Source organism: Trichechus manatus, unplaced genomic scaffold (genome assembly GCF_000243295.1).
Source record: "Trichechus manatus latirostris isolate Lorelei unplaced genomic scaffold, TriManLat1.0 scaffold00118, whole genome shotgun sequence".
Lineage (NCBI taxonomy): Eukaryota > Metazoa > Chordata > Mammalia > Sirenia > Trichechidae > Trichechus > Trichechus manatus.
In genome coordinates this window covers 7,647,842-7,661,237 of record NW_004444054.1, presented here as the reverse complement: position 1 = coordinate 7,661,237, position 13,396 = coordinate 7,647,842, and the positions used below count along the sequence as shown (strand labels likewise).

The following is a 13,396-nucleotide window of genomic DNA, read 5'->3' as shown; positions in this document are numbered from 1 at the left end:
CTAACACTCCAGGAATTATCAGATACAATGAAAATATACAAAGAGCCAACTGACAATCTTTTAAGCCAAATTAGAAAAGCAAAACATATGCCACAGAAAGATGAAGGTAGAGGGGAAATGACTTTGGAAGGAATAACACATCCCAAAGGAATAGCTTTGAAAACAAAGAAACCGTCAATTTCACAGAAATTGCCACTAAACATCAAAGAAAAAGAGAAAAAGATGCAGGAAGATAAAGACAAACAAGCTGGGATTCAGAGTAAATCTTGTACTTCCATCTCTCTTCCACCTTACTCTGAATTGAACACAAGAATAAAAGGAGAGGAAGGCATGCTAATAAAAAGATCTTCTTTTCAACAACTAAATCTTCAGAAGCTATCATATGTAAGGAAAATAGCATATAAAAGATCTATTTGTGGTGATATTTCAAACAGTGTAAAAAAAGCCAAAGAACATATGATGGAGGAAGAAGAGGAAGTAAAAATGGCTAAAGTTATACCTTTGAAGAAAAAGAAGTCACCAGTTTCACAGGAATTTCAGTTGGACATCAAAGAGCAAGAGAAAAAGGTACAAAAAGTTACAGATAAACCAAGTATGGTTCTGTCTAATACCAGCACTTCCATACCACCTCCATCTCATGTAAAATTAGATACAAGAAGGAAAATAGAGGAAAATATAATGGAAATAAAAAGAAACTCTCTTTCAGAACTGTCACACCAGAAATCATCTGATGCAGTGAAAACAGCTAGTAAAGAGTCCATTGGGGGTGATATCATTAATCATGCACAAAAAGCAAAAAAATATATGCTGCAGAAAGAAGAGGATAAAGTACAGGTATCATCCATAGGAGACATAATATATCCAAGAGGTAAAGATTTGAAGGTAGAGAAAGTATTTTCACAATACCTATCATTGGACCTTAAAGAGCAAAGGAAAATGAATCAAGAAGGTAAAGGTGAACAGGAAGCAACCTTGACCACAAATTGGGCTTGTGAATCTTTTCTAACTCATCATGAGTTGGACAAAAGAATAGAAAGAGAGAAAGATACACAAGATATAACAAGATCTGCTATTTCACAACTACAGCCCCAGAAATCATTTGATGCAGAGAAAATAGCACATACAAAATCAGTTGGAGATGATATCCCAGGTGTTGTAAAAACAGTACAAGAGTACAAGCCACAGAAAGGAGAGGAGAGAGGAGAAATAGTAAATGTGAAATACGTAATGCACCCTAAAGGCACAACCTCCAAGGCAAAGGAATTACCATTTTCACATGTGCGCAGTATCACTGGAGGTGTTGGGCCCAAAACTGGAGAAGTACAAATGAATATAAAAGAGAAAATGGGATATGTACAGGAAAGAAAAAGTGAACAAGAAGAGGTCCTGACAATACCATCTCCACCTCACTTTGAATTAGACACAGGTATAGAAAGCAAGAAAGACAAACTAAGAGTAGCAAGATCTTTTCTTCCACCACCATGTCACATGGGACCTTCTGATGCGGGGAAACGAAAGTATACAATGTCGACTTTGAATGATATCTTAAGCGATTTAAAAACAACAAAATATATGACACAAAAAGAAGAGGATGAAGTAAATATTGCCATTGAGAAAGGCATAATGCATCCTAAGTACCTTGCTTTCAGGGCAAAGAAATCACCCCTTTCCCAAATACTCAATACAAATAAACTTCAACTGACCATTAAAGAGCAAGAGAAAAGGGGGCAGGAAGGTAAAGGAGAAACGGTTGTGATCCTGAGCAAAACTTATACTTTTGCAACCTCTTCAACTCACCTTAAATTAGACACAATAAAAGAAGAGGAGGGTGAGCTAGGAATAATAAGAGACTACGTACCACATCTTGAGCTCCAGGAATCATTGGCTTCTGGGCAAATAGCATCTACAGAGTCAGTGGAGAGTAACATTTTGAGCCACACAAAGAAAAGAAAACATCTACGACAGAAAGAGGACAGAGTAAAAACAGCCATGAATGGGTTGATGCACCTCAAAGACACAGTTTTCAAAGCAAAGATATCACCACTTCCATATGTGTTCAGCATCACTGAGGATGGTTCTCTGACCACGAGGAAGGAACCACAGTGGAGCATTAAAAGGAAAGTAGAACAGGAGCTGGAAAGAAAAGGAGAACCTGATGTGATTCTGACAGAAACTCATACTTCCATGCCTTCTCCATCTCACCACAGATTAGATACAAGAATCAAAGTAGACAAAGACTCGCTTGCAATTATAAGATGCTCTCTTTCACAATTAAAGACCCATGTACCATCAGATGCAGGGAAAATCAGATGTGCAGAGTCAAATAAAGGGAATAGTTCACATAATGTAATAAAAGCAAATCAGCATATGCCACATACAGAGGCAAAAGACAGAAAAAAAATGGAAGATAGGAAAGGTATAACACTCCTCAAATTAATAACTTTGAAATCAAAGCCATCCCCACATCTATTAGAGTATAACTTTGACAAACGAAAGAAAGTAGCTTTGTGGAATAAAGATGCCTCAGGAATATTTATCAGAAGTCTCTCTATTTCTATGATGAGTCCACCTCACACTAAAGAGCAAGGAGATGAAGTTCGGGAAAGCAAAGGTAAACCAGGTAAACCAGTGGTTCTCAGAAGAACTTCTGCTTCCTTACCTTCTCCTCCATCTTACCTTAAAAGGAGCACTAGAGTGAATGAAAAGGAAAGCAGAGTAAGAATAACACAATCCTATTTTCCACCACCAAAGAGTCAAGATCCCTTAGATTCAGGCAAAAAAGCATATACTGAGTCAATTGATGATTATATGTTAAGCAACAGAAAAGGACCAATACAATCTATAACACAGAAAGAAGAGGAAGATAGAAGACTCAAAATAGATGTGAAAGAGAAAATGCTCCCAACAAGTGTGAATTTGAAGGCAAATACATTACAGTGGGAAATTGAAGAGCAAGAGAGAGCATTGCAGGAAAACAAAAATGAACTAGTTCTAGATCTGAAAACCATTTTTGTTTCTTTACTTACTCCACCACATCTTAAATTGGATACAGCAGAAGGGGAGACATACATGATAAGAATTACAAAATTGCCTCTTCCACAACTGAAGTCCAAGGAATCAACAGATGCAGAGAAAATAGCATATCCAGAAACAATTGATGGAAAACTCTCAAGTAGTGTAAAAGAATTAAGAGAACAGATGCTAAAGAAAGAAGAGAAGAATAGAGAAAAAACCATGGATATTAATGGTATAGTGGATCCCAATGATATGTATTTAAAGGCAAAGAAACCACCTATTTTACATACACACAACCTAACTGACGTGGAAACTAAGGAACAAGAGGAAAAAGTCCAAGAAGATAAAGGTGATCCAGATATTGTGGTGACTAAAACTTGTGCTTCCAGGTCTTCCCCACCTCTCCTTAAAATGAATAACAGAATCAAGGAAGAAGGCATGCCAATATTAACAAGACCCTCCTTTTCACAAGTCAATGTCCAAGAATCATCAGATTCTGGGGAAGTAGTCTATGCAAAGCCAATTACTAGTGATGTTTTAATCAATCTGAAAAAAGGAAGACAACATATACCAGAAAAAAAGGAAGAGGATGGATTGGAAATAGCAAACATCATAATGCAGGAATGCAACGATGAACCAGGTGTGGTTCTGACTAAACCTTCTACTTCATTACCATTTCTACCTCACCTCAGATTGGATAAAGAAATACAAGTGGATGATGAAATGCTAGGAATTACAGGGTCTGTTTTGCAGACAATATCAAATGCAGGGGAAATCATACATACCGAATCAATTGGGGGTGATATCACAAAAGATATTAAAAACAGAAAACAACATATACCTCAGAAAGAAGAGAGGGACAGAGCTGTAAGAGACACAATGCATCCCACAGATATAACTCTGAAGGCAAAGAAATCACCTCCTTCAAATGTGCTCCATAGAACAGAATTGCATCTGAACATTAGAAGTCCAGAAAAAAAGGAACGGGGAAGTCGAGCTAAACCACCATGTACGGTTCTAAGAAAAATGTATACTTCTGAACCTTCTCCATCTAAGCTTAAATTGGATAAAGGTACACAAGTAGATGAAGAAATGCTAGAAATTAGAAAATCCTCTCTATGCTCACTAAAGCTTTCAGCGGCATCATATGCAAAGAAAATAGAGGCAATTGATGGTGATGTGAGGAAACAAAAACAACATATGTCACAGAAAAAAGAAGGGTACAAGGTGAAAACAGTAGATGTGAAGATGGGGATGCATGGCAAAGGTACAAAGATTTCACCAATTTCACATATGCTTAATACAAGGAAATTAGTGTTAAATATTAGAACGCCAGAAGGAAAAGGGCACGAAGGTAAAGATGAACCATGTGTGGTTCTGACAAAGACGTTTCTTTCCATACCATCTGCACCTCCCCTTTTTATGGATTCAGGAATCAAAATGGACACAGACAAACCAGAAATTACTGGATCCTCTCTTCCACAACAACATCATCAGGAATCATCAGATACCCAGAAACTTGCAAACAGAATGTCAGTTGATGGTGATAGTAAAAACAGTTTTAAAAGAATAGAACACCGTGTGCCGCAAAAAGAGACAGTGCAACAGTATACCTCAAACTTTCTGATCAGTGTACAGCAAAGGAAGGAACTTCCCCGTGTAAAATCAGAAGGAGAGCTCAATCGGTTAGTCTTAAATTCACAAGAAGAGGGTATTTATTTCACAGGATTTGGTACTATAAGAAGTCAAAAAAGGATGGAATGGCTCTTTACAGAGCAAAAGGCTCAGCCAGAAAAATACAGAACAGAAACATTTACCACGTTTCTTTCCTACCCCACAATGGGTCCAACTAAAATTGGAAAAATGCATCCTAAGGTTTCAGTTCCACTGTCAAGGGAAATATCCAAGGAAATGTTTATCACATTTGGCACCCCTGTAAGTTCAAAAGGACAAGAATTGTCTGTTTCAAAGCGAGATGCCCAGCAACAAGAAACTTCATCAAAAGCATCTCTAGAATCTGTGGATTCACATAAATTTGTTCAGCCAGAAAAAGATGTACAGAGTAACAACAAAATAAGCAAAATGCTTTCTCCCCAAGTGTCGGCACCACAGACAAAAGAATCGCCAGAGAAAATGGATATCACAGAATTGAATCCCCCCCAAAATATGGAAGAACAAGAGATGTTCATGAAAAAGCAAGTGGTGCAGCAGGCTGAGAGTGAAGTCAAGAGCATGTCCAACTCAATCCTTTCTCTTAAGTTTTCACTTCAAAATGGAGAGCAGAAGACGGTATTGGAAATAGATGTGAACAAGAAAATTGCAATGTCCCCTGGAGTTCTACCAGAAATACAGGGTATTACACAGCTTGTTGACACAAGAGGGCAAAAAGAACAGGCATTGCTTGTTTCAGAACTAGTGGGATGTATTCTAGAATCACTTCAGAAATCTCTTGTTCCCCACTTGGCTTTTCTGCTTCACTCTAGAGATCTGGAGGGAAACAATGAAAATGGCACAAGCACTACTATAAATCTGGAACAGAAAAAATTAGAAATGAACAGTAACAGTACTGTGAATCAGGAAGAAGGGAAATTAAAAATAGATACAAGCAAAGCTGTACAACCGAAAGAGGAAAAAATAGAAACGCCCAAGAACAGTACTGTGAATCTGGAGAAGGATAAAATAAAAATGGACTCAAGTCATGCTGTAAATATGGATGATCCATCTCTAAAGGCAAAGGAATCTCAAATTAAGACTCAGGCGATCACTCATATTGTGGACAACTGCTCAATCGAGCAAAAACATAAAAAAGAACTGGAAGTGTCGAGTGCAAAGCAAAACACTCAGCCACAGAAACTTTCTCAAAGGACTGTTCTGGATTCATTTTATGCCTATATTCCTCTTTCTTCCAAATTTGAAGGCCGGAAAGGTAGATTAACAATAACAGATTTGAAAAGAGAATTGAACCCCAACTATTTAACTATGAAAGTCCCAACTCACCCAATTTCACAGATACTTAGAATCACAGGACATGGTGCTCCAAACAATAGAAAGAAATTAGAGTATAACTTTGACAAACAAAAGAAAATGGCTTTGTGGAATAAAGACACCTCAGGAATATTTATCAGAAGTCTCTCTATTTCTATGACGAGTCTACCTCACACTAAAGAAGTCATAGAATCCGAGACAAACCCAGAAAGGAAACGGAGAATCTGTCTTTCTAAATTCCAGGAGAAATCACCAAACGCTAGTGAAATTGCTAGGAGAGCTGCCTCAAGCACTAGAAAAGAAAGGAAACGGAATTTTACAAAAATGCTCCCAGAAGATTCCCAGCCCTTCATGGTTGATGAACAACAAATGAAGAGACTTCTTCGCGTCAGAGCAAACATTAGTGGTGAAATAAGTAAAACAAATCTAACTTCACAAACAAGAGAGATCATTCCAGGGCATGATGCCTCAAAAATTATAAAACAACCTGATTCGCATATTATTGATCAAGAAGAAAATATACCAAAACTCATGCTGGAACCCACAAAGTTTCCATCGATGTTTGAAGATCCAAAGGAAAATGTGGATACACACGTTGGAAGTACCATAAGTATGAATGTCCTACCTCCAGAGGTAGAGAAATCACAATGTGGGAATCAGCTGTCTGATACTACGGAGTGTGCTTTACAAGCCAAGGAAAAGGATCCGAGTGAACCAGTATGGGATACAACCACACCAACGATGCAGCAACGAAAAGCTTTACTAGGAACTGTTCCAAAATCTGGTTATGTCCACGTGCCCATGCCACCCCAAATTGAAAGCAATGAAATGAAAATAGTGGCAGATAGTACAAGTGCTGAAAGTTCACTTCCTGTTTATGGAGAAATGAAAAATGTTCTTGAATCCCAGGGAGAAAATATCATGGCTGAGAGGAATCAAAAATTTGTAAACCAAAGAGATAAGTCTCTAAAGGAACAATCATTCACTTCTGTTAAGCTCAAAGACAGCGTTCCTGCTGATAAGCTAGAGAAAGTGCAAGACCATAAACCTGATTACTTGAAGTCATCAACAACAGTACATCCCAAATTGCAGCCAAAGCCCTTTTTCAATTTTACTACTGAAGGGAAAAATCAGCTCCCTAACCACTTAGAGTCAAAAGCCCTTGAAATAAAACTGAGTCTGATACCAGAAATAGCAAATAAATCCTTGCAAAAGTTCGACACTTATCCAAAGCAACCTATTTCAGAAGAAGATAGCAGTTGGTGGCTATATCCAAGATATAAAACAGTGTGTTTTATGTCTCTAGAAGGGATTGATACTATAGAACTTAATTTAAAACAAAAAGATTCCCCTATCAGCTGTATGAAGCCACTGATTGTTAATGTTTCAAGCGGCAATGAGGAGGTTATTACTAAGTTAAAGAGTACTAATAAATTAGTATTAAGTGGAAAATCCTCAATGACTCCAGCTGGTAATGAGATGCCATCACCTCATATTCTCCAAAACTGCTCAGTAGAAGAAAAAGACAAACTTCTCATGCACTTTTCTATGAAAACATTGGAGATTCGAATGAAAGCGTTTCCCAAAATTGTAAGAGAATCTTTTGCAGTGGCCAATGTTCAGGACAGAAGGAAACCTTTATCAAAATGTATTCCTTCTGCTGTCAGAGTTCCAAAACAAAGAAACAAAATTTTATTATTATTTGAGGAGAAATCTCTTCATAAAATAGATCTGGATTTACAGTACAAATACCTTTGTTTTCAGCTGGGGCTTACTGCTGAAAGTATGTTCCCTAAACCAAATGAACTTCCACAACATAAATTAAACACAAGTACAATATGTAAAAAAGTAGACAGTGTTGGAGAAAGTTGTGATTTTCCGGTTGATACAAAACTGTTAGAACCACATATCTCTTTCAAAAAGCCAAGTTCTCATGAAAGCTCATCACTGATCGGAAAATTCCCAGAGCCAACTCATGTGGGTGCTTCTAACCCTGATCTACACAGCACAGTGCTAAAAGATACTTATGTTGTTTCAGAATCAGAATCTCAGGTGACCCCAGAAAAAGATAAAGAATATCATGTCTGGTTTCAAAAAACAAATGCATATAAATCTTTTGACTTTAAAACTCAGGGAAATATTAGTTTAACTGATACACATTCAATTCAGATTTCTGAAGATATTACTGACATTCAGACAAATATGGAGAGTTCAGCTAACTTAGAGAAATGTCCATCTCTTGAAATATATGAGAGTGAGGAATACATATTTTTAGAAGCCAGCCCTTATTTAAGTCAGGAACCACAAAGTATTCCATTTGAGTTACAGGAAGGCATTCCTTTGGAAAATATCTACCAGATGAAAAATATCAAAACTGATTCGAAACAATTTTACAGTGAAGATTCATGTTCCCATGGTATTAGAGGCTGTAGAAAACACACCTTAATTATGCCACCACCTTCCTATAAACCCCACAAAAACAAAAAATATAGATCATCCTCCAAAAGGCAATCTCCTGATTGGTTTTGCCAGAGTTCATTAAATACTGCAAAAATTCAGTCTATGTCATCTATATCGTTCAGTGAAGAGAAACTTTCATGGACTACAAGGAGCAAATCAAGCTACTCTATAGCTCCCTTAACTGAATCAAATATCAAATTGCATCTTGCAAAAAATCAAGGCAAACCTCACATGCATCTAGAAAGCAAAGAAAGGAAGAAGCCAAAATTTGATTTATTTAGAAAGAACAACATTCATTTGGACTATGATTACAGTTATTCACTAAGTAAACAGAAAAGGCCAAGAAAAAAGAAAGTGCATTATTATGAATCAGAAAGCTCAGCATGGTATTCCCAAAGCAGACATAAGTCATCATCAAAACCTCAACAAGAATATATCGACTTCCATTCTGCAACAAAACAAAGCAAACCATTTTTTTATGCCTGTATACCAGCAGACTCAATGGAGATCATTCCGAAAACCATTCGCTGGACAATTCCTACCAAAACCTTAAAGAAGAGAAACTTCACCATTCCCCTGGTGGCAAAGATGTCAAATTCCTGGAATATACTGAGTTCATCCAAAAAGTTGTTGGGGTCATTCTCAGGGTCCTTTAGCTCAACTCCAGTTCATCAAAAATGATATTACTATATCCAGATTCCTCTTAAGTGGAAAGCTGGTTGCTATTGGGGTAGTCTGTAAGAAAACAATATAAAGTCAAATGCTTTCTTCATGAAGTGTTGTCTAAGCTGACGTATTTTATTTCTGCATCATAGTTGTTGTTATTACGTGCTGTCCAATCGGTTCTGACTCATAGAGACCCTATAGGCCAGAGTAGACTGCCCCATAGGGTTTCCAAGGAATGGCTGGTGGTTTCGAACTGCTGACCTTTTGGTTAGCAGCCAAGCTCTTCACCACTGCGCCACCTGGCCTCCATTTCTGCATTAGCCTTGTGCAATTGTTCTGAGAGGCTAGGATGGGAAGGCAGCTGACTTTGGGTTTGGTCCTACCTTGCGTGACCTTTCCTTTTAATTTATGCCGCCTCCTCATAATTCTAAGAGGGAAGCGCTCACTCCACCCTACACCAATGATTAAAGGATGAGTAAGAGGAATTGTGGGCTCTAGTGAGACCAAGAGCGAATGGCTAGAGAGTTAGGAAGGCAGGGACATAGAAACTAAAAGAGGGAAGATGTCAAGTGAAGGTGAGGGTTCAACAGAGTCAAATGACACAAAACACTGAGCTAAGTACTGAGTTATGCCTGTTGGGCTTGACAACCAGACTGAATATTTTAGTACTTTGAATTAGAATTTTTAATATAGACAAAATAGTATAATGGACCTCTCTATACCCATCACCCAGTCCCCAAACTTTTGACCTATAGCCAGACCTGCCTTATTCACTTTCCATCCACATCTACATTAGTATGTTGAAGCAAATTCCAGATATATATCATTTTGTCTATAAATATTCTGATATATCTACAAGAACTATTTTTCACAAAACTGTAATACCATGATCACATCTAAAAAAACAACAGTAACTTCTTTATGTCTTCAAATATTCAGTCAAACAATTTCTAATTATCTCATAAATGTAGTAATTTTTTAATAGTTTGAATTGGGATATGAAGAAAGTCACATTGTGCTAGATCTATTAAGTGTCTTTTAATCTATAAATTTCCCCTTCCATTGCTTTTTTTCTAACTTGCAATTTTTCAAATTGAAGAAACCAGGTTGTTTGTTCTATAGCAGTCAGCATTTTGCTGATTAATATCCCCATGACAGGTTGAAGTTTAATTTAATTTTGGATTCCTAATTGTTCTTATAAAATGGCTTAAAATAGATTACACAGCGTTGCAGCATTTAAAATAGAATCTATTGTTTCAGAAGATTGCCTGTCACACCAGGTGGTGTAAATTAGAGCTGTTAGAAAGAGCCAAGTTTCTTACCCTAAATGATAGGGTGGGATTGTGTGCCTGGTTCTTGTATTGTGAAGAACTATCATTGAGGCATCAAATGTCTATTTATCAAAAGTGGCTTAATTCCAATTCTGTGTAATTAAGTGAAAGCAAAATGGAAACCATGATTGTCACCAACCAGAAATAGCTGACAGACCTTGATATTCTGTAATATTCCCAAAGTTATTTCACCAATCCTAAAGCCCTTAAGAGGTCACTGTCACAAATAAAGATTATACAAAGCAGAGAGGCACTATTTTATGCATAAATGACAACAGCCAAAAGTGATCCAGTTGAGTATGTAGACTCCGAATGTGAAGAAAGAGAGAGCTCGTGCTATGATTATTATAAAGAAAAAGGTGGCATGTAAAATGCTAGTATTTCTTTTTAAATACTGTACACTTTTTTTCCTGAAAAGCTGTTAAACTGGTGGCACATTCTAAATCTACAAAATCTGAAAATGAATAAAATATGTTAATTAAATTCTTGACCATTTGCTTAGGATGGATTCCAAAATGTGGCATTCTGCGCAGAACGGTATGAAAACTCAAAAATTACATAAAGAAATTATGTAACTGAAAGGAATGTAGCATGATCTGACATTAAAACTGTGCTGCCTTGAGCTAGTTGTTCACACCATGTCCAACAGATGTCACTGTGTTTCTCTCAAAATTTTAAAATAGTCCGTGTGGCCACAGGGCGCAGGTTTGGAATGCTCGCCTGAAGTTTAGTGCAATACTCTATTTTCTGTACTTTGTTCAAGAGCAGGTCTTCAAGAACAATAGGACAGGAAGGGGTGGTAAGGGGGTGGGGGGTGGGGAGAGGGACATCTGACAGTAGTAAGAGACCAGAGCTGAATTTATTTAATTTGGCCATCAGATTACCTTACATTCCCACAACCATTCTAACTGGAATCATTTTAAATTTGTAACAGTAAAACTCTGATGGGCCTTAGAACATTTTCCTGGTCCATTTACTTCCGAGCTCTCCTAGATGACTGTGGCATACCTTCACTTCTTTCCTCACACCTCAGACACAACCTACCCCATCCTCACCCTCCTGTGGCTTTGCTTCCTGCTTCACTGAGAGGTGAAGAGACTTTCAGACTGCCTTCACCACATCTACACCTATGTACTCTGCCTCCTTACAATACCACAGACGAACCATCTGTGCTGTTATCTGAAGCCAAGAGCTCCATTTGTGCAATAGATGCCGTTTCTTCTCATCTGCTCAGATAATCACTTTGACATTTCTCCTCTCTCTCCACTACATCATCATTTTTTCACTCTACTCAGTATTTCCCAACAGCATGCATGTTATCATGTCCTACATGCAAACTAGCTAGGTACTTTAGAACTCAAGGAAAGACATGACGGTGAGTTTCTTGTTTCATTTTTTCACCTTTATATTCTGGCCTGGGAAGTGGAGAACCCCAGAACCTGGAAATACTGACAAAAGGAGCCGGCAATTTTTAAAAAGCCCCAAGAGAAGACTGTTTTCCTAGCTGAAGGAGTGGGAAAACAGAAGCTGAGCAGGACAGAACCCTTTTGACGATGCTTGCCCTACTCCAAACAAAAAACAAAAAACCCATTGCCATCGAGTTGATTCCAACCCCTAGCTACCCTACAGGACAGAGTAGAACTGCCCCACAGGGTTTCTAAGGAGCGACTGGTGGATTCAAACTGCCAGCCTTTTGGTTAGCAGCTTTATCACTTAGCCACTGCCCTACTCCAAACACACACACACACATCCACAAAACAAAACAAAAACCCATACACTTGCCTCTCTCCCCTGGGTTCTGTGCCCAGCGCCAGTAATGCGGGAAGAACTCTAACTTCCATCCTTGTCCTTAAGTAATGACCCACCTCCCCCTCCCTATCAGGCCATGTGCAAGGAGTCCGTACAGACTGTGAGGAAAGCTCAGACTTGCATCTCTACCCTGCAGTAATGAGGTGGTACTTCTCCCTGCTCAAGTAGAGAGTGAAAAGAGAATTACAAAGAGGATAAAGAAGAAAGCTAGAGAAAAGAATTCTTTAAATATGTGTATGAAGTTCTGGGGAGACTCCCAGGTGACCAACACATGAAACCAACCAAAATTTAAAAAAAAAAAAAAAAAAAAGGTGAACTATAGGTTGAAATGCCACCAGGATTCAGATTGGCCTCTAGGTAACATACAAATGGGGCAGAGCAGAATAGTATCGCAAAGGCCTTGAAAACTAAATTGACATCTGAGCAAAAGTATCAAAAAAAGCAAAAGTGAGCCAGGATGTATGTTTTAAACCTAAATAAGGTAACTGCCTGCAAAATTAGAAGATTTAAATAGGAACAAGTTTCTCACAGCATAATACCCAAAATGTCCAGAACGCAATCAACTATTACTCATCATACCAAGAACCAGGAAAATTTCACCTCAAATGAGAAATGACAACCAAACGATGCTAACACCAAAATGACACAGATATTAGAAGTATCTGACAAGAACTTCAAGACTGTCATTATAAAAATGCTCTGATGAGCAATTATGAACAATCTTAACACAAATGCAGAAAAAGTCTCAAAAGAAATAGAAGACATAAAGGATCCAATGAAAATTTTAAAACTGAAAAATTCAAATAATCAAAATTAAAAACGCACTAACAGGTGGTGGTTTTCTGACAGGTCAAATTTAGGAAAATACAAGTTATAAGGCTGATGTTAATTTCTAGAAAATTGCAGAATGTATGGTTAAACAAATGGTTTTTGAGCAGCCTAAAAACAAATGGGTTAGTATGAGGATTAGATAAATAATAAATATGAGACTGCTGACAGTAACTGTCAGATCAATGTTAGTTCCATTTCTTCCCACTTTCCCCATCATTCTCCCCTTTTCCTCACCAGAAATTTACCATATTTCTAACGAAATATTTCTTGTTGGAACATTTTTACAGAATGATTGACAG

General features: G+C 37.7%; 1 protein-coding gene across 1 annotated transcript in view; it reads left to right on the top strand.

Moving 5' to 3' along the window:
- CCDC168 (coiled-coil domain containing 168) overlaps positions 1 to 9,185 on the top strand; it is a 41,835-nt gene extending 32,650 nt beyond the window's left edge. Inside the window, exons 6-8 of the mRNA XM_023738546.1 lie at positions 7 to 6,582; positions 6,697 to 6,924; positions 6,997 to 9,185. Coding sequence (XP_023594314.1) covers positions 7 to 6,582; positions 6,697 to 6,924; positions 6,997 to 9,141 — 8,949 coding nt within the window. The 3' untranslated portion in view covers positions 9,142 to 9,185. The remainder of the gene's footprint in view (positions 1 to 6; positions 6,583 to 6,696; positions 6,925 to 6,996) is intronic.
- The last annotated feature ends 4,211 nt before the right edge of the window (positions 9,186 to 13,396 follow it).